The sequence below is a fragment of the Canis aureus genome, chromosome 34 (assembly GCF_053574225.1).
Source record: "Canis aureus isolate CA01 chromosome 34, VMU_Caureus_v.1.0, whole genome shotgun sequence".
NCBI classification, from domain to species: domain Eukaryota; kingdom Metazoa; phylum Chordata; class Mammalia; order Carnivora; family Canidae; genus Canis; species Canis aureus.
Genome location: NC_135644.1, coordinates 7,892,256 through 7,914,108, shown reverse-complemented (window position 1 = coordinate 7,914,108; position 21,853 = coordinate 7,892,256). Strand labels below are relative to the sequence as shown.

The 21,853-nt window shown below is 38.2% G+C and overlaps 1 protein-coding gene and 1 long non-coding RNA gene across 23 annotated transcripts in view; both read right to left on the bottom strand.

Annotated features, from left to right (window-relative positions):
• ZNF385B (zinc finger protein 385B) overlaps positions 1-21,853 on the bottom strand; it is a 388,911-nt gene that overhangs the window by 40,905 nt on the left and 326,153 nt on the right. For all 22 annotated transcript variants that reach the window (XM_077883220.1, XM_077883200.1, XM_077883204.1 and 19 more), the window contains one exon: positions 5,256-5,418. In XM_077883220.1, the coding sequence (XP_077739346.1) occupies positions 5,256-5,418 (163 nt within the window). The remainder of the gene's footprint in view (positions 1-5,255; positions 5,419-21,853) is intronic.
• LOC144304689 (uncharacterized) lies at positions 2,560-5,244 on the bottom strand. Its single transcript, XR_013371625.1, has 2 exons — positions 3,630-5,244; positions 2,560-2,740 (listed from the first exon to the last, which is right to left on the bottom strand). It is a non-coding gene; the product is annotated as an uncharacterized LOC144304689 (long non-coding RNA).

Sequence of the window (21,853 nt, the reverse complement as noted above, 5' to 3'; positions counted from 1 at the left end):
TTCCTCAGCATTACCATATTTTGGGGAGCAGCCTGAAGGTGGTAACTATATATTATTTTTCTTTGTAGCCCTAATATCCCACACATTAAATAAACCACAATAGGTTGGAAGCTCTTTGAGGGCAAAAAAAAAAAAAAACATCTTTGTATTTATTGTTGCACCTCTAGTATCTGGCAAAATATACATCTATACTACACCATTTAATATAGATAATAAATATTTCTTGAGTAAATAAATAGATACAAAGTTTATTGCATGAATGAATGATGGATACAAATCTCCCCCAGCAGTCACAGGGAAATGGAGAGGGTCATACAAAAATGTACAGGTGACTAGATTTTATAAGTTGAACAAATTTTATGTGTTCCTATTGTTATATTTCAAACAGAACATGCTTGTTTCATTATCTTTGCTCTTAAACTGCATTTACAAATATATCTACAGCATTTTGAATCATTCCATCTGCTTTCATCTGTTAGACAGCAACTGATTAAAGACTGTTTAGTTCTAAATAGCTTTATATACTTTAAACTAGAAATGGATTTTCCCCATTTGATCTCTAATTAATTAAAAAAAAATCCAGTGCCAAAGACTAGACCTATGGACCATTAGGTTGACTACCACAACATTTTATCATTAGGTTGGTTATAAAAACATTTCACTATTTTCAGGAAATAAGGCTTTTTGAAGGCTCTAGGTTTTTTCAGAGCTGTTATGAGGGGTTAAATGCTGTCACAAAGAGCATTCAATTTGATGTATAGGGCATATTATCACAGGGAAGTGTACTGTATGGCATTATGACACTTGAACTCCAGGGAGAAATTTGGGTCGAGTGTTTGGCTAATATGTTCTAGCCATCTTCCTGAAGCTGCTTAATGCTTGCTGTGTTTTGACCCTAATTCTCCTAAAGCACATTTCTCCTCCCTCCTACCATGTTTTGAACTCCCATTGATGCATTCGTTAAAAGTTGGGATAGATCCTGGGAGACTATGAAACCATTTCTTTGGATTTTACATCTAATTCTACCCCAACTTCTAAAGACTGAATGGAACAACTATTTCTAACTGACTTTAATGAAACATATTTAATTTTTTTCAATAATGTGGTCAGAACTTCTTACAATAAATGAAATACAAGCTATTATACTTTTTTTTTTTACAAGCTATTATACTTTAAACTCATTTTGTTTACTGACCTGAAAGAAAGAAAAGAAGGTTTGCCATGATACCCTGAAGTGTTTGTATCTGAGAGCACCATTACAACAAATCTCTTTGGATTGCATAGATCCGGCCACAAGGTGAGCCACACTATATCTCCAAATGTATCATAAAATTTAAAAGAATGGTTGTCCCAAGTGCCAAAATGGCAGGTAATAAAGCTTTTCTAACTCTCATAAGATTGTTAGGTCACTTCTTAGAATGAATAATCTGTGCTCTTGAGGAACAGATGGAGGGCATCTGTGAGTCCCATGCTCCTTGTTAGATACTCTGAAAGAACACTTTTGCTTGGCTGATATTTGGTGCATTCCAAGATGCTGCTCTCCCAGAGGCTCCCTCCCTTAACATCTGGCTATTTCCCCTCCCTCAAGATTTGCCCTTATTGGACAAGATTTGCCCTCTCCTGCTAAGTTACTGATGCTAAAAGAGGAGAATGGAAATTGAATTAGTCAATCATATGGATGTGGGGAACCTGGATATTTGAAATCTGATAGCTGAGACATCAAGTAACTAATGCCTTTACTTTTGATTTAAATATCTAAGAATTATGCAGATCCTGCTTAAGTCCATTTGATAGGAACTCTTCATTCATAAGAGAAAGACCAATGTTAGGCAACTTCAGTCTCATGAGAATTGGCCGTCATCTATAATTTTTCACTGTCATTGTTACTTTAATTTTTGGCTGACTCCTTAGAGATAGTGTTGTCTGAAATAAAATATTTGGTCAGTTAAGTGCCACAGTCACTATTCCTCTTCCCTTCCCCTTCCTCTTCCTCCCTACATTCTACTTGTTTTTTTTGTGTCTTCTATTCTTCTAAGACAGGATTTTTGTTGTTGTTTTTGTTTGTTTTAAGTGGGCACCCCATGCTGGGCTTGAACTCATGACCTTGAGATCAAGACCTGAGATCAAGAGTCAGATGCTTAACCAACTGAGCCACCTAGGAGCCCTCTAACATGGATTTAAAATGGAATAAAAAACCAGTTGACAAAAAAATTGATAACTCTGACAAAGATGTGGGAGCTTTCTAAGGATTTAGAAATGGGTAGTTAGCAACAGGTTACATATCACATTGTTTAGATCAGATTTCCCATCTGGGCAAAATTTCTAATTTTCCAACTTGAAAACTCTACTACATATATGTGGGAATTCTTGCTTAGAAGCTGATATTCATTTGAAGGTGACAAAATAATATATATCTATTTAGCAAATACAACCCACTTTATTTTTAAATAATGCCATCCTTAACAATTTTGGTATTGCCTTTGTTATGGATCTGATAGAACAAATAAAGTATTTCATCAGTACGAATATTTATGGAAAACATGGGGAAATGAATAAATATTTATTTTTAAGATTTTATTTATTTATTTGAAAGAGAAAGGGAGAGAGCATGAGCTGAGGAAGGGGTAGCAGGAAAGGGAGAAGCAGACTCTCGGCTGAGCAGGGAGCCTGATGTGGGGCTCAATCCCAGGAACCTAAGATCATGATCTGAGCCGAAGGCAGCCACTCAACCAACTCAGTCCTAATGAAGAAATAATTTGAATCAATCAACTAAATGAATTACCAAATCATTTATACAGATTTTGAATAAGGAAGCATGGAAACTGAGGTAACCCCAAAATACAGGTGGTTACCATTATTTCTAGTCCAAGTCTGGACAGTGACACAGTGAGTAAAACCAATAGTATTAGACCAAGTACTTTGGGGTGGATAAGCAGAGGATGCAGGATTAGAGACCACCACATGGCCACTGAAGAAGAGATTCTGTGCTTGAGATTGGTTTTCCTCTCTCCCTATTCACATCTCCTAGGGTGATTCTAGATCTCAGTTCTCTTTCTTTGTTTATACCACTGTTATACTTGACCTTGGTGTGCTCCTACGGCTTACTAGGCAAACTCAAGTGCTCAGGAAGTCTCTTACATTGAGACCTCACTAGTATTTGATGGTAGGAATAAAAAAAAAAAAAAAAAAGGAATAAATGCCTTGAATTACAACTCTAACATATGCTCATTGGGTACCTTGTAGGTATAAGAAATGCTGTGATTGTGACCCAGGCCCCTGGTTTTCTATTTTCTATATTGTTCTTTCCCTGAGTCTATCACTTAGTCTTTGACTTTTTTTTGGTTTTCTTTGTACTCCCTTTCCCCTTCTTCCATATTTTTCCTTCTCTTTGTCTTCTATACTTTTATTGATTCTTCTTTCATTGATCCTTCCCAATTTCCATTTTTAACTTTTTTTTTCTGCTTAATACTTTTACTACTATCCGTAGACAAACTCAATTCCCAAATAATAGTATAACTAAGGGGAGCACTGAGCACACACAGCAGCAATGCTGAAACATTTACAATACCTACCAACTGTGCTATTAGCTCAAGACACAAAATAAGCTGAGAGGATGGAGTGACACTAACCTCTATTGTTTCATCATTTTGTGTATGAGTTCTGCTATGCTTAAAGAGCATAATTCAGGTAATAAGAACTTTGCCAGGGTATTGTTTCAGAGAGGCAACAATATCCTGTAGAAAATGAAACCAGTCAGGCAGTCAGGAGATGATAGATCCAGTTCTTCCAAACACTGGGTAACCTCCAGTCAATGACTGCTAAACTATGGACCCTAGCTCGGTCTGCTTTTTTTGTAAACTCTAATATCTGATAGGACTGCATCAAGGATTAATTAGATAATATATACAAAAAGACTTTGTTCTTTAGGAGAAGTGTGATGTAATAATCTAGTATCAATCATCTGTTCATCAGATAACACATTTAGTGATTCTATCACACAAAGAACAAAAGTTTTTATTATCAGATTTGGGTTAAACTCACTCCTAGGCTCCAGAGCTTTTGAAACCAGCATTCCTGGGACCTAACCAATAATTGTCCCTTCCTAAATAGGCTTTTTGTCTTACCAAGCTTTCTGAAACTTCCCCTGATAGTAGTAGATTTACTCTTCTCCAAAGCCCTAAGCAGCCATAAGAAGGCATTCTTAGGCTCTCCTAAAATTATACAATGATTTGACAAGCAGAAGAGAATAGAAGTGTGTGTGTGTGTGTGTGTGTGTGTGTGTGTGTGATTGCATGTGCTTCCAACAACAGAGAGGTTCCTGAAGAGAGAGCCAAACATTGAGAAAGGGATACATTCTCTTAGTCTTTCATAGACACTGTTCTTCAGTTAGTCACTGGAACAAGATTACTTATCCATTTTGGGCCCTGAGGGGGCACTTGTGAGTGTGTGAAAACCTTTCAAACATCCAATTTCATGGTATACATGCTAGAAAAATGAATTTTTTCTCTTCTTTCTGAATCATTCAGTTTGAACCTACTCAGAAAAACTGCGGATTCATTGGACTATGAAATACAGACTCTTCTTAAGAGGCATTTCCTCTGGTAGGCCATTTCCAATTACGTAAAGTTGTTCTGCTAGTCAATTCATAACTGTTTAAATAGCTTCCCTAAAATCCTCAAGTTCATTTGTAACTCAGAGGGGAACTCTACATAGATCTTCAAAAATAAAAATTTTTTATTACTGAACACATTTCCAGATTCATTTAATAATGCCACTCTCAAAAAACTTCACCTTTTTGCCCATCCCCTCCTGTTTACTGTGATAAACGAATATAAAAATGTCTATTAATAAACTTTAATCATTCCTTCACTGAAAAAGTCTATAGCAAAAACCAAACATAAAATGAATAAAAAGGTAATAAACTCAGTGTTTTAGATCCATTTCTTAATTTTTTGTCTAAACACATTGCCACCAAGTAGCCTCTACTTACTTTCATGCATATATACATATAATATATATATTTACACACACACACACACATATATATACTTAAATGTATATATTTAACATGGAATGGTAACATCAAATGCTTAGGTTCCGTGCAAACACATAACCTTTCCTGTGAAGGAAACATATTAATATTTAAGAACAAACCATGGAGAGTAACATGCAACAGCTGAGGGGAGGGAGGATGGGGTTGGGGCAGGGGACCCAGAGAAACACAAAGAATGTAAAGAACAAAAAGTGTCATTGACCTGATTTGTCAGAGCTGTTGCCTGTGATTGGAGTGATGGAGCAGCTGGGATTAGCCTTTGCGCTGTCCTTGGAAGAAACCATTTTGGGTTTATTTTTCGTTGCCTCTAGTGCTTTGACCTTCTTGGCATGTTTACTTCCTTTGTAGTGGGCCTCGGCCTGGCTCTACAAAGGAGAACAAATCAGGCTCATTTTTTTGCTACTTACAAACACCACAATGGATGATCATGCAGGAAAATATACATTCAATCCTAGGCACCACGGACAGTTACAACTCGGCACTCAACTATGCTTTTGGCATTTAATGAAGTGGTAGACCAGGTGCTAAGGAGAGTTTGCGTATTGAAACCTTCTCTATAGCACAGAGGACCTGTGTCTTTAAAAACCAGACATCATTCTGAGTGGACAATAGGGCCAGGGCACAATCGCGAGGAAGGTGAGTTTTGTCATCAGCAGTGCCCTCCCGCCACTGCCCGTTGGGGTTACTTTTCAAACATCAGCTGGCAGCAAGATGCTTTGAGTGTCCTTCCACAAACATTCCATTTTGGTTCCTTTCAGCTAAAAACCTGTTTGCTCTGCATCTACTTTCTTCCGGGCTCTGCCTTGAGAGCTACTGATAGGACAAAGCAACCTACTGGTGAGTGGAAATGGAGCTACATTTTACAGTCGTCTACATGTGCTTGATGCATCATTTTGAAGATTCCAGTTCTGAGAACAGATAACTTAAGCCACAAAGGAGAGACAGTCCTTGTTTCTAATCTCAGATGTGATTCTGAAGTCAAAGCAGTTAGTGTTGCGTTCACTTATACACAAAGCATAGGTGGAACTGTGACTTCAATACTCGATCAAAAAGAAGAAAAGAGATCAAGACGAGTGACTACTAAAAATCTTTAAAAGACAAAAACAAATTACAGCAAAACAAGGAAACATTTAATCAATTTATTAGCATTTGGAAAATTTCTCCCTGCCTATACAATAAAGATTGTATATTTTGGGCACCTACACTAATACATAGATTAACAAAAGCATCTAAATATATTCACTTCAATTTCATTTTGAATAGACCCTGAAAGTAAAAACATGCAGTTGGTGAAAACAAAACAACAACAACAACAAAAAAACAAATTAAAACATTTGTTATATGGTATATTAGCTTAGTTATAAAGGTGAAATGGATAATAAACTTGTGAGTTTTCATTACAGAATTTCTAAAATAATAACGTTAATGTCAGTTTTCCTTGTATAACTGTATATATTTGAAGATGAGTATATTAATGTTTTCATTCATTTTCCCCAGCAAGCAGAATGCAGGTGGGGTGTGTGTGTGCGCGCACATGTGTAAGTAGGTGGGCGGAAGTGACGATGGACAGAACGAGCCAGGTTTCAATTCTATATTTCAACTCAAGATACGTTAGTGATTTTCTTAGCATCAAACACTGATCGCCCGAGGTCAATAGCCTTATGTGGACTGTATACAGTACCTAACTTTCTGAGTATCTTCTCATGAATATCACTTTAGATCATCACCGGTTTATAATTGCTCTTAGGTGGTTTGCTCAAGGACTTCTCATCTTGTTCTCTGTCCATTTGGAAAAAAATAACAATCCCAAGGGAGGAGAAAAGTGGAACATAAGTTCTTTATTCATTTTGAACCGGGAACGCTTAAATCCAGCTAATATAGATGGTTGGATACAAATTAAGAAAATATACAAAGAAGAATTTAAAAATTGATCACATGAAGAAATGATAATGACTAATGTTATGGAGCCTCTGCCAAGCTCAGTTCTAAATGGATTGTGTGTATTAGCCCATTTCGCCCGCATAATACTCTGAGAGGTAGGTACCATTATTAATCAGCATTTTGCAGGCCGGGAATGAGGCACAGGGGAGCCAAGTGGCACCCCGAAAGTCACCCAGGTGGGTGCAGAGGCCGTTTCGCTGAGCTCGAGGGCCCGCACAGGGCCTCGCGCTGGGCTACAGCACATTTTTTTTTTTTTTTTATGGTAGAGAGAGAGAGAGAGAGAGAGAGAGAGAGGGGCAGAGACACAGGCAGAGGGAGAAGCAGGCTCCATGCACCGGGAGCCCGACGCGGGACTCGATCCCGGGTCTCCAGGATCGCGCCCTGGGCCAAAGGCAGGTGCCAAACCGCTGTGCCACCCAGGGATCCCTACAGCACAATTTTAATCAAAGGAGAGAGTCACACGCAGAGAAGGCTCCTGCTTCTAATGACTTGGTGACAGTCATGTCTTCACGGAAGTTCCCGTGAGGGGCGCAAGCCTCCTTCACCGGGAGAGCATGCCCTACAGCAGTGGGCCCGTCCTCCCCGAGGAGCTAGGGCAGTCTGCCTGGGAGGCGGGGAGCAATCCCGAAGCGGCATCGGGTGGCCCAAGAACTCAGCCTCCCAAGTTTACTGAAGGGCCAGTGTCGCCTGCTGCCCTCCGGCCAAAGCAGCACGGGGCTGTCTGCTAGAGCCTCCCCGCCCAAGGCAAGCAGGGCCGTTCCCTCGGTGCAGGTTCCTGGCATCAGGACACAAAGTTAACAGGCTCATTAGCACCGAGGTCCAGCTCCAGCAGCGACACCTGGCTGGGTGCCAGGCTAGAGACCCCGCCGTCGCGGCGATCGGGGGTCCTGGGGCTTCCGGGGCTGTCACCCGGGAGGGCCGGTGGCAGCCCCGCTCGCGTGGCATTCTCGGGGCAGCGCTTTGCTAGCCTCACGACTGCATCTGGGGCCGTGTCAACAGCTTCTAAATCCTGGGCAAGTCTTCAAGTGAAACTGAGACGCTGTTAATAGCGCCACGATTACCCTGCCTTCATCATCTAGGGCTCTTCTGGGTCGGGAGTGAAAGCAGCAGGGACAAGAGCCAGCACACCGTGAACAAGGACGCAATCGAGCCCAACCAGCAGCGGCTCTTGTGCCACTTGAGGGACCCGCCTGCCCGGCTGACTTGCTTTCCCCTCAGCGACTAAGGGGCAGACCCTGTCTGGCGGGCTCCACGGTCCCCTCCGCTGCGCCCGGCCGGGCCGCTGTGCCCCTGACCGCCGCGATCAAAGAAGCCCCCGGCCGAGAACTGGCGGAAGCAGAGCTGCTCAACCGCCACACTGACCTGCAGCACAAGAGTTCCCCGGTGTCCAGGTTCTCCTCCCACGGGTCGCCCCAGCAGCAACCAGACTACCTACTGGCAGAGGAGGAGCTGCGACAGGACGCGACATCCTGGGACCTCCTCTTCTGTTCACCTCCAGTTTTGTCACTAAAGCCTTTTGCTTTCCCAGATCCTCTCCATCTCTCAGGACCCCACTGGTCCAAACAAAAAAGATAAACGATGAGATGATGGATTGCTTTAAAAATAAAAACTGCTCTGAAATTCACCTGTGCTCGCATTTCTGGTTTTTCTTTTTTAAAAGACTTTATTAACTTATTCATGAGAGACACACAGAGAGAGGCAGAGACACAGGCCGAGGGAGAAGCAGGCTCCCTTGCGGGGAGCTGGATGTGGGACTCGATCCCAGGACCCCTGAGCTGAAGGCAGACGCTCAACCCCTAAGCCACCCAGGTGCCCCCTATTTCTGGTTTTCACCTTACTTCGAATTTGTTTTTTAATATTTTATTTGTTTATTTGACAGAGAGAGATAGAGCCAGAGAGCAGGGAGAGTGGCAGGCAGAGGGAGAGGGAGTAACAGGCTCCCCACTGTGCAGGGAGCCCGATGCGGGCTCCTCCCCAGGACCCCAGGATCATGACCTGAGCCAAAAGCAGGTACTTAACTGACTGAGCCACCCAGGTGCCCCACCTTATTTCTAACTTGGACTTCAAAGACCTGCCTGGAATCTTGAAACATGATGGTAAACTGTGTTCCCTTTTACAGGAAAAAAACAAAACAAAACAAAAAAAAACCACACTCCAAACAGAAACTTACAAAGTGCCTGGGGAAAAGCAATGTTACTAGAGAAATTCCTTAATGATTTATTTACCTGTAGAACTCACCTTGTTGCATTTTCAAAAGTAATTAGAACTCTTCCCTTCATTAAAGAAAGTGCATCATTAAAACTTTCGGTGCCTATTTTTCTGAGACCTGAGATTTCAGGATGCTAAGCAATGTTACATGGGAAATAGCAGAGGTCAGTTAATTTGCAGAAAAACTCTATATACTAAATTAAAAAGATGCCAAATGAACTTCCATAAAAAGAGGTTACTCCAACAAGGAGAAAACATTATTATTATTGCATAAAAAATTATTTAGTGCTTGCCATGCGCTAGACAGGGAGAAAGATTAATAACAAAGGACCCTACTCACAAGAGTGGTTGAAGGAAAAGACATGCACGCAAATAACTGCAAGTCAAAGCCCAGAGTGGAATTGTAAAAAGCAACAAAGAAGTATAGAAGTTGGGAGAGGCAAATCTCTTTAGATTGGAGGCATCATGGAAGCTTCATGAAAAAGAAGCATCGCAGCAGGTGGGGCCTGCTGTGGGGGGCGGTGTTCTAAAGTGGCAGGAGGGAGGAAGGGGAGGTATTTCAGACTAAGGGAACAGCATGTGGAGGGCTGTGAAGTCCTGTCAACTATGCAGTGTTCCCTGGGCACGTCCACTTTTCAGCACCACTAGAACACAGACATGTGAAAGGAACAACAGGGAAAGGCTGCTGCATTGTGCTGCCCTGAAAATTATTATCCCCTGTAAAACGGGAAATGTATAACAATGGTGTTCTACGGTTAAAAAAACATTCTTTTTGTAGGCATCTTATAGAGAAAATGGGTATAAAGTAAGATGTGGCTTTTGCATCAGATTTTATCCTCTGCCCCAAACTATAATCCTATATTAAAACAACAACTAAATTATTTATATTAAAGCTTTAGTAATTGTTTGAGATAAAGAGAATGGCACTTAAAATACCATAGTTAAACATATTAGGAAACAAACTAAAGATTACTGAGTATTAGCTAAATAATTATTTGAATTTTTGCTTTAACATAGACTATTATTAACTATCAAAAGGCCTCTTGCATGTACTTGCTGCGTTGACAAAGTCACACACTCTCAGAGACAAGCTACTACATATGAAACATAAGATGCACCCAAGAACAAGGCCTACTCAATCCAGAGATGGCTGGTAAGTCTTTCCACTGATATTTGTGATTTTAAGGCCTACAATATCAGTAATGGCATGCTACTGGCTTCGATGCACATTTCATTCAATCCTTAGGATCCTTTGAAAACAAAGTCTACCCAAAATTATGACCAATATGGGATTTTTAGCTTGGAAGGACATAATGCTTTTGCTGACTTCTAGTCTATAGCTAAGTGAAACACTGCAGGTTGCTAAAAAGCCTGTTGAGAGTCGTCACATTGCATAACTCCAGGAGGGAGCGAGTGGTGTCTCCTGGATGCCTGCAAGACCAGGATTCTGGCCACAGCATTTCACATTTAATGGCTTTACGGTACCTATGTAGGAAAACCCATCAAGTTCTATATTACTGACTCTCTAGAAACGTGGCTCTCTAGAAAGAAATGGTGTGCATTCTAGACTGCTAACTCTTTTGGGGCCTAATTTAGATTCTATCAAATATCATTAGACAAAAGTGAAGTTCCTGGGCTGCTGCTGCTTTAAAATGCCCCATTTGAATACATGAGCATTACATATATACTTGTTCACATTATCAAAATCTCCCCATGTAGGCAGATTAACTCATTTCTTAAAATGCTAAGATCTTTAAAGTGGGCTTCAAGTTTTCAAGTTAATTTTTTAAATGCAGCCAGCTACAAGTCTTGATGCTAGTGTTTCTGGTGCATGATTCACTGGTGGAATTACTTTATACATTAAAACATGGAGAAGCTATAAATGGACCTAACAACTATGACAGAATTTATATAATGAATTAGGAAAACACTACAGTTTGAGTTTAAAATCATCTAGAATACAGCAAAAAGTGACTTTTTTTAAAGAAAAAGTGTTTTAAAAAAATTTGTTTCTTGTAGAGTTCCAAGTGAACAAAATTTTGCATCATTTTCCCAGTGAGTTTTATATTTCAATTAGGTGAAGATGGATTATTAATTTTAGATGATTCCCAGCAATCTAAGATTCTTTCCTTCAATATCCAATTATACCCTATGTTTCCTGTTTAGGATTAAGTACAACAGGCTATTAAAGAGATAGTTATATGAGCTTCACTATGTCAACTGTGATCTGAGCCTCAAACTTCTTTCAGATAAAACCAAATCATTTCATTTCATTGAATTTTATTCTCTCAATCTGTCCTCTCTCTTTTTTCAAATTAGGCCATAGTTTAAAAACAACTCAACTATATATATGTGTCAAGGTAAAGTTTGTCCCAGAATATTAATTTCCAAATTCTATTCATGAGTATTGCAAATTATAGAGATTATATTTTGAAAAATATTTTTCCCCTATCAACTTCAGGGAAGGGGGTTTATGAGAATTTTTTCAACATAAATAATGGATAAGAAAATGAGGCTTATTTAATGCCACAATTTCTTTAATATCATCAGAATTTAGTTAGGAATTCCACAAAAAGTATCTGAAATGCTTACCCTAAGAAAATAAGACTGCTTACTTCTCCATTTCATATTACATTACAATTTTGAAAGGTATATTTACTTGGTCTTCTGAGCTGGGGGTCAATATCTGAGTCAATTTAATGATAAATGTATGTGTAAACTCCTAGTATTTGCTCTGGAGTTCAGCTGAAGCAAGATGAAGTGTAAATAAACCCTGGCAAAATATGCCCTTAACTTCTCTCTCAAACCATGAGGGGAGCAAATCATGAACTCCACACAGAATGCATTTAGAAACCAGATTCTCTAAGTTATTATGCTGAAAATGGGAAAATTAGTGTTCTGTACACTAACATGATCTTGAATATGAAATAATGAGAACATTTATAATTTATAAGAATACCTAATTTTCTCAAAGAATTATGCATATGGGGACCGAATGCGTTAAGAACTTTTAAATCTTAGAATTTTTATGAAACACATGGATACCATCTTTTATTTTTTTATAATATATTACTAAACATTAAGGATTTAGTAATAATTACTTAATATTCTTAAGTCATTTATTTTATGATTTTCCCCAAAGTATTCCAAGTGGAAATTGTCTGCCTCTCCCTAATTATTTTCACGTTTTATATTAAACTGGGAAATTCCAGTTAATAATTCTCAGCTACCTTGAAATATAAAGAAGGGTATCTCAGAGTTTATAGTGATTTCCCAGTTACATCCTAAGTATCTAACATGTGTGAGTGCTGCTATCTTTCAGTGGGGAAATGGATTGCCATTATGTGCTTTATAAGAGCGATTTTTGGTACTCAATGATAAGTAATGCAATATAATTCAAATCTACGCATTAAAGCTGTGACTCTCCAGCTAACTAATTCAAGTCTTCTGATGGTCTTTTAAATTAGGCTCCCAGGCTTCCACACATTAATTTTTAATCAGTCTAGAAGGTATTACATTTACTTCCATTTCCATATTAAAGACATTTACATAAATGATAGAAAATAAATCTAAAATTAGAATTTGCTTTATGTCTCCTTATATTTGATATATAATATCCCTAAAGTAGACAAAAGTGGCAAAGTAACTTTATAAGAGCAATGACTAGAAAATTGGCTGAAGAATGGCTTTAGTAGTATTTCATATATGTTTAATATGTTATTTATTTATCATTACTCATTGGAAAATCTCTTTTACAGAATGGTTTGTTGTAAAACTCATACCACAGAGCCCTACACCAATTTTTAAAACCAAGCAGATATTTTATAATTCAAAATTAAGTGAATATGCAAATGTAAAGATTAATACCATATTCTTTCGAAACATACAGATAAAACTAAGAAAAAATAATGAAATTGTACATATTTAGTGGTCACCTAGCCAATCTGAGTCATATTAAGGTTGTCTCTACTCTAAAAATACCAGATTAAACTAGAAATTTTCATTCCAGATTAATCTGGTCAAACTTCTCACATATGTGATACTGGTCTCCTGGAGGCAAAACTAAAATAAAACCGCCTTTAGCTTTGATTTACCCATAAATACAAAATATTTCACTATAATCAGCCAAGTGGACCTCTCATTTCTGATTCTGTGTGATATTCTCTAGAAGTTCTATTCACCAATAACAGTCACAATAAAGGTTGTTCTTATAATGTATGATAATCATTAATGTAAACTCTGACTTACTCATCTTGGAGTCTTCTAAAGTGCCTATTATATGGTACAGACTCAATAAAAAGTTTTTGAATTGAATATAATATATGTGGGACAGAGTAGGGAAAATCTTCTAAAAGCATGAATTTAAAGCTGAGAGGCCATTCGTTCTTTTATTCAACAAATGCACATAAAAAACCTGTTATGTTTGAGGCATCATTCTAAGTGTTGTGAGATGCAGGTCTAGTAAAACTTACATTCTAGCATGGGAGATAATAAAATAAAAATTTACATATATGTATATTTAGGTGATTAAATTAAGTAATAAATGATACATTTATGAGTATGTTAGGTCATGCTATAAAAAGTCAAGAAAGGTAAGAAGGATAGACTCTGATGGGATGGGGTACCATTTTAGGTGTCAAGATAAGTCTTTGTATTGAGGGGACATTTTCAGAGAGACCTAAATGAAGTGAGGGAGTTAACCAGGTAGATGGATGGTGGAAAAGCATCTCAGGTCCAGGAAACAGCAAATGGCCATTGTAAGGATTTTGACTTTAATCTGAGGAGCTGGGGAATCTCTGCAGTGGTTTGGGCAAACAAGTAACCTTGTCTGACTTCTGTTTATAAAACGGTAACTCTGGTTATTGTGTGGAGTACAAGCTGTGTGTATATGGTGAGGGGGCGGAGGTTGAGGCAAAGTTTAAAAGGAGGGTGTTACAATCATTCAGGTTAGGAAGGGAAGTGCCCTATTATTTAGGCCTGAAATATGAAGTACTGGGAAGGTAGTTAACAAATAGCATACTTAATAAGGGGTAATGAGAAGCCACTGAAGGCTTATGTTCAGCAGCCTGATAGCAACAAAGACCTATTAGAGGGAAAGGAAAGACAGGAGAGTAAGACCTAGGAAGTTCTTACTGCAGCAAGACAGGGAGTAATGGTGCTCAATACATAGATTTCAAATTTCAGGGGCAGTGTAAACCAAAAGCCAGAGCTTTTTATAGAAATAGGAGCTATTTCTCCTATTAAGGCAGGTCTCTCAACTCAGAGACGCTGTTCCTTTTTCCCTTCCCTAAGCCTATCATGTGTGTTTTTTTGTTTTTGTTTTTTACATTTATATTCAATCCTTCTCTCCCAAATAAGTCCTTATGATCTGTCTAATCTCCCCAAGCTCTAATCTCCCCAACCCAAAATGAATCATCTTTCAACTCACATTCACTGCTAACTTTTCACCCTATCTCACTGCTCCCTTTCACAGAGTAATTTAAATTGTATGCACATCTTCATTTTCTCTACTTGAATCTGGTTCATCTTAATTCTCTGAAACAGTTATCACCAAGACACTGATGCCCTACCGGCTAAAACCAACAATATTTTTCATTCCTCATCTTGCTTGAGCAATACGGTGCACCTGACCCTGCTGACCTCTTGCCTCTTCTTTGGAAGGCATTCTTTCCCAGGCTCTTTCTTAGGTCACTGTTCCCCTACCTTCCTTTCACAAGCATTTGCAGGCTTGTCCTGCAACCCCTTGAACCCCCCACTCCCACCCTCCTGCCCAGTCACTGAGTGTTGATATATTCCAAAATTCAGTTGTTGGCCTTCTTGTCTTCTTACACAAAACCTTCCAATCAAGAGATCAGTCTTATTCCCTATCTGCCTCTACACTAATAATTTCCTGGTTTCTATCTCTCCAGTCTACATCTCTTCTGAGCTCCAGACCTAGCCTATCCTTTTGGATAACTCAAAGCACTTCAAACGTAAGTTCAAAACCAAACTCCTGTGATACCAGACAAGTGATTCACTCAAAGGCCCCTCTTGCTCCCTTGCAGTCTGTTCTCCACATGGCAGGCAGCCAGAGTGATATTTTCAAAATGCAAATCTGATCATGTCATTCCTCTGCTTAAGATCCTCAACACCTTTTCACTATTAGTGGTTTAAAGTCTAAAATAATCATATGCAAGACCTGCATGGCCTACTTGTACCTCTACCTCTAGTTTCATTTGGTAGTAGCTCTCTCTTATTCCCTGAGGAACTGAAATATAATTATGGTACCATCCTTTTGTACATGCCTAAAACACTATCCCTTTTCTCTCTTCCTAATTAATTCCTATTCATCCTACAGAACCCAGCCCAAATATTTCTTCCTTAGGAAGCCTTCCATGATCCCTCAGACCAGGCCACATCTTAACTCTTTAAATTCCTTTCTTCATAGCATATCTCACAACTAAAAGTAAATTATGAATTTTTATAATTTGATTAAAGAATGTCTCCCCCCATCAGACAATAACCTTCATTAAGCTTGTACTTCTAAGACTTTTGCTTTTCATTGTATCTCTTGTACTTAACACGCTGCCTGAGACATTCTGGGCGTTTCATAGATACTGATTTCATGGACAGATGAATGAATGAATGAATGAATGAATGAATGGAGAAAGAATCTTTATTAGTTGGCAAAGTAGTAAAGTAAGGATTGAAGAAGAAAAGTAATTTCACTCTAAAAGTTTCAGGCCCAAATGACTGGGAAAATGGTGAAATTATTAACAAAAAAAAATGCAGTTGTAGTGCATATAGTGCATGAGGAACTGTGTGGAGGAAAATGAAAACTCAGTTGGGGGATCTTCTATTTAGGCTGCTAATGGGTACAGGGCCGAGGTCCAACAAAGAAATGCAAATACAAATGCAAATACTCAACCCCCTGCGCAGAGGGGCTGGGGCTAGAGACACACATCTGAGAACCACTTGGTAAGATGATAATGCAACTCTCTGGGAATGGATGAGATTTCTGAGGAATTAAGTAGAGAGGTGAGAAAAACCTATCTGAGGAGAGAATTTTGTAACAGTTCTATTTAATAGATAAGATGAGGGAGAGAAGTCTGTACCAGGTACAGAAAAACCACCAGAAAAGCTGGATATACAAGAAAGTAGTAAAACACAGAAGTCAAGGGAAGTAAAAAGGAAAGATAAAGAAAGGAACAAAGAAAAAAATGCCTACATACACACAACTATCAAAGACAAACTATAGTTTTACTGAAGTACAGTAACATCTTAAATGTTAAAATATTTTTCTATGATTTCAAAATAATCTCATAAAATAACTGGAATATATGGCATATGAGGTCTTTATGTCCTAGACAAATATTTGATATAATGTGCACAGAAAAGTAGTAGCCATGTTAGTGTGAAATAAAGGATCTATTTATAGCTACTGCCCCAAGGAAATCATAGTGCCTCACCCATCACTTCAAAGAAGTGAGGAATGCAGAGCCATAGACGGAACACAGCAGCCTGAATACCCGAACACAATGTCAGGTTACAAAAATCACTCTGAATCCAATAATAAAAATAGAGACAAATAGTTTTTTCTTTAAAATTTTTATTTATTTATTTGAGAGGGAGAGAGAGAACATGAGCGGGGGAGGAGCAGAGGGAGAAGCAGGCTCCTGCCGAGCAGGGAGCCCAACATGGCATGGGACCCTGAGACCATGACCTGAGCCCAAGCAGATACTTAGCTGACTGAGCCACCCAGGCGCCCCAGGATAGTGACAAATAGTTAACATTTATTGTTTGCTGTGTACCAGACACTGTGCTAAGTACTTTATGGACAGGATCTCATTTAATCCTCATAAAACCATGTGAAGCAAGTATTGTTAGCCCAAGAGACTCTGAAAAGTCAGTAACTGTCCAATATTACACTGCCAGGAATGACAGACCCTGGATTCAAACCCAGGATTAAAAGATTAGAGTCTTAATCAGTACATCATTGAAGCAAGCCCCAAACCCAAAATCAAAAGGGCCTTCACAGGAGAAGATCCCAAACGAAACAGAATAGACTCTCCCTTAGTCACTCTGGAAAAGATGACCTTCATTTCCTTAGGATAATCTAGAGGTGAAAATAGGTCTGGGGATGTGCCCTTAAAGGTCATTGAAGGTAAAGTTTTCATTCTAGAGAATGGATTCAATAATTCTCAACCAACCCTAGGGTGTCATAAATTATAGATAAAAAAAAATCCCCTTTAGTACCACTTATTAATTCAAGAAATATCTATACACACTTCCTGCCAGGCACCAAGGAGACAGCAATACACAAAGCACGCTCCCTGTCCTTTAGATCCAACCAGAGTGTGTGTGTATGTGCTAGAAACAGATATTTAAACAAATGGTCACATAAATGAAGATCTCTTTACCAACTGTGATACATTTCATAAAGAAAAAATAGTGGGTATTATAAAATTATTACTGGGAATGAGTCTAGCTTAGATCAGGGAGCTGAGAAAAGCTTCTGTGAGGAGGAGACATTTAGGTGACACCTGAAAGAGGAGAATGGACTAGACCAAAGTGGGAGGGGCTTCTAGCCGTTGTGGCTGCAGCCTTAGGAGCAAAGGGGCAAGTGGTCAGAGTAGACTAGAAATGTGTGTAACTGGTTAGAAGCCTGAATGTTAAGAATTGTAGGTGACTAACAGAGTGAAGATTTTGGTGTCAAGAGGTGCCGTAATAATCTGAGTACCTTGTGCTTCCTCCAGATTGCTGACCGACTTCCGCCTATGATTCAAAGCAGTGGATTGAGGAAGGGGTCACCAGCTGGTATGATTTTGGGGGTGTGACTGCTTGATCAGTCTCAATGTGGAATGAGCAAACTCCTAACAGCCCAATCACTAGGTTATTGGTTAAATGATTCTTAAATACGGTGGTTTTCTCATTTGTCTATCAAGATAACAAGATAACCCCAGGTCAGAATATAGAATCAGTGATTTATTGATAATTCAGTGAATTTGGTCAGTGTAGATAACTAAATTGGATAAATATCCCTCAAAGCAATGTTCTATGGCCTGAAACATAAAATGGAGATAATATGTAAGTTAAGACACTCAACTCAGAAGACTTTCAGAGAGAGGTGCCTGAGTGGTTCAGTGGCTTAGGTGTGTCTGACTCTTGATTTCAGCTCAGGTCATGATCTCAGGGTAGTGAGATCCAGCCCTGCCTCGGGCTTGTGCTCAGCCCAGAGTCTGCTTGGGATTGTCTCCCTCTGCCCCTCCACATCCTCCTCCCCAACCACAAGCTCACTCTCTTTTAAAAAAAAAAAACTCTCAGAGAAATGTTAATCAAGTCACAAATACATTCATTTACTTTAAAAAAGAGAATAGTATTAGATATTATGAAGTGGTTTAATTTCAGAAAAACCTCAATAATGTAGACTAATTTGGGTGAACGGTATAATGAAATGGTAAAAAGAAAAAGTTAAAAAGGTAGAACATTTTTAACATTTTTGAGGAAATACTGTTAGTTGATAACTATTAGGTACCAGAGACTCTTAGGTGACTTGTTAAAATATATAAGAATTATTTTAGATGATATCATTCCTTATATTTTAATGAGTGCCCATAAAATGTTTAAGCCTGAAAAAAATCGGTTCCATCTGTATTCTAAATCTCTGTGCTTCAATCTTCTTTGCAACACTCATTTGCATTATCTTTGAAGAAAGAATTTGGACCAAACAAAAGTACAATTCAGCCTATACCTGAATGATCACAAATTCCTAATTAATGTAGTCCAAATTAATAAGAATTTATTGCACCTATAAAAATGGAAATTTATGCAAAAGACAATTACCTAATATTTAGATCTTTAGAAAACTAGCTTGAAGAGAATGTCTTTCAGATATTCAAATTTTGTATTTTTTATCTACATCTGCAAACTCAGTAATTCTATTCTGGCATATTACAAATATAGATATTCATCATTTTCTCAGCATTTACAGATGTTAATGAATACCCCCTTCTATGACCATCTGTGTAAAGTGTATAAATTAAATCATAAAAAGATTGTTGGTATTTTAGTTTAAAAATGCATAAAGGGCATTTTGTTGCCTTAAACAATTTAAATTACAAAACTATAATAGGCAGCCCAATTAGTGAATCTATCCTTTTCTATTCCTTGTGAATGATACAAGAAAAGTCAATAAAAAATCATGACATAAACAAATAAATCATCACATAAATGGATTCCATAGGTGTCTCTCAAATAATATAGAGTGGTTATTTTCTTTCCAGAGCAAAAACCAGATAATCACCTCAAGCTCCCGGGTTGGGGATAATGAAAGCTACATTTCAGAGAATACTCAGTGGGCAGTATCAAAGATAAAAAGAAAACTGCTGATTGTAAGTCAGTACTACATATTTTGCATGTTGAGTGTAGCATGCATTTAAAGCAGAACTAGAATTCCTAAAAATTGAATAACAAATGTCAGTGGTATGCTGAGAGTGAGGCTATCTACCTCAGGTCCAGGAAATAAGGGGTTGTACTGTCTATAAATAATTTAAAGGTAATAATAAAACTTTCAGACTAAGTGACTAATACAGTGGAAGCTGTAGGTATCAAGAGTGGCTGTAATCAAATGATTACAGAAGGCCTCCTCCTTCTGACTACATATCAATACACGTTGGCAATTCTAAATGTAGTTATAAAATAATCTTCCTGAAAATAAAATTTGTTCATCTACATTCTAAACCATTGCTGTGGTTATAGCTGAATTTTATTTTATTTTATTTTTTTATAGCTGAATTTTAATAATAAATATGCAACTTAAAATCAGCACATTTTTGTCACTTCTCTTTTAATTAACTTCATGGAAGTTAAGATAGAGAACTTGCTGTTATATAATTGAACTTCCAACGCACAGTGACTCTGCTAACCTATTATTTTGAAAGTAAGATCCTAACGATTAAAAATCATTTAAGTTCGTTTCAGATGTGGTTCAAGTTTGTAAACTCTGTGCAGCTCACACCCTGGCATTTCAATAGTCAATCGGCACTAAACAAGGCTAGCACAGTGATTGTAAAGACAACAAAATAGAACTTGACATACTTCAGTTCTCTGATTTTACATGACTACTTAGAATTTTTATTTGTGTTTAAAATTTCAGAGTGAGATAGTACCACCTGTGAGGTGCATTATTCTTGCTTGGTGAATATGAATTTTAGCTTCTACATGACATATTTTACTGATTTTATTGGCTAATATCTTTACAATTGAACAATTGAAACTTCTGCCTTTTTTTTAAAGTTATGTGCTTTAAAGCTAAGCAATGAAGAACAAACGATCAGCGGTGCGATTTAGCACATATGAAATTGCATCTTTCGTGTAACTCTGATTTTACTATAATTCACTTATTCCTTACTATAATATTATTCATCATTGTGACAGAATAATAGGTAGGTTTGAAATTTTTTCTCTTTAAAAAATATATTAATATAAATAAAAAGGATCAATCCTTTACTTTTTTCCCTTTTTGTACTATAATATTAAGTGGTCTAGTCATGTATTAAAACTTTATTACAAGTCTCTGAGCTTTTTATTCTGGCTTTTATTATTGTTAATGTAAATTTATATTTTTTTCTGAAAGTGACTATTCTATAGAGGGGATGTTAACATTATCTGCTTCTGGCATCAGCTATGTTTAGGTATACTGCTGATAAAGTGCTACGGTTTTAATTACAAGAGCTAAGTACACTTCTATCTGAAGGGAACACAAATTAGTAAGAATCAAACCATACTCTCTGCCCCCCAAAGTCATAACCTGAACAGAGTGACTTATTCTTGGGAGTTCTTGCTCATCAGAATTGTCCTCTGAGAGGGAATACATTTGCTCTCCCTGTGTACCAGAAGGCAAAACGGAAGAGAGAGAGAGAGAGAGAGAGAGAGAGAGAAAAGACTAAGGTTTCATTTCATTTCAGTTTTCTTTCCTTTCCGTTCCTTTTCCTTCCCCTCTTCTTTCCTTCCTTCCTATTCTTCTTCTTTTCAAGATTTAGGTAAGACAAAATGGTAGCCACTAAAAATCATTAAAGCCTGGAACATGTTGCCAAAGGAAGCTGTGAAACATTCATTCTGTGAGAATGGAAATAAATCACTTTAAACATCATCTTAAATAATTGTGGTTTCAGGTATGCAGATAGGTAAAATCTTGCATAATATTACAGGGTTTGGGATCCCTGGGTGGCGCAGCGGTTTGGCGCCTGCCTTTGGCCCAGGGCGCGATCCTGGAGACCCGGGATCGAATCCCACATCGGGCTCCCAGTGCATGGAGCCTGCTTCTCCCTCTGCCTGTGTCTCTGCCTCCCCCCCCCCCTCTCTCTTTCTGTGTGTGACTATCATAAATAAATTAAAATTAAAAAAAATATTACAGGGTTTATGGACCCCCGGGACCCTATATGAAGACTACATCTTAAAAAGCCGCATCTGTTTTAGCGCTAGTATTTTATAACTCTTCAATTCTCTCTCCTTCATCCTGTTTCTCAAGCTTTTACTTCTTTCTTTTTTTAAAAAGATATTTATTTATTTATTTATTTGAGAGAGAAAGAGAGCATAAGCAGGGGGAGGGATGGAGGGAGAAAGAGAAGCAGACTCCCCACTAAGCATGGCTTATCCCAAGACTCTGAGATC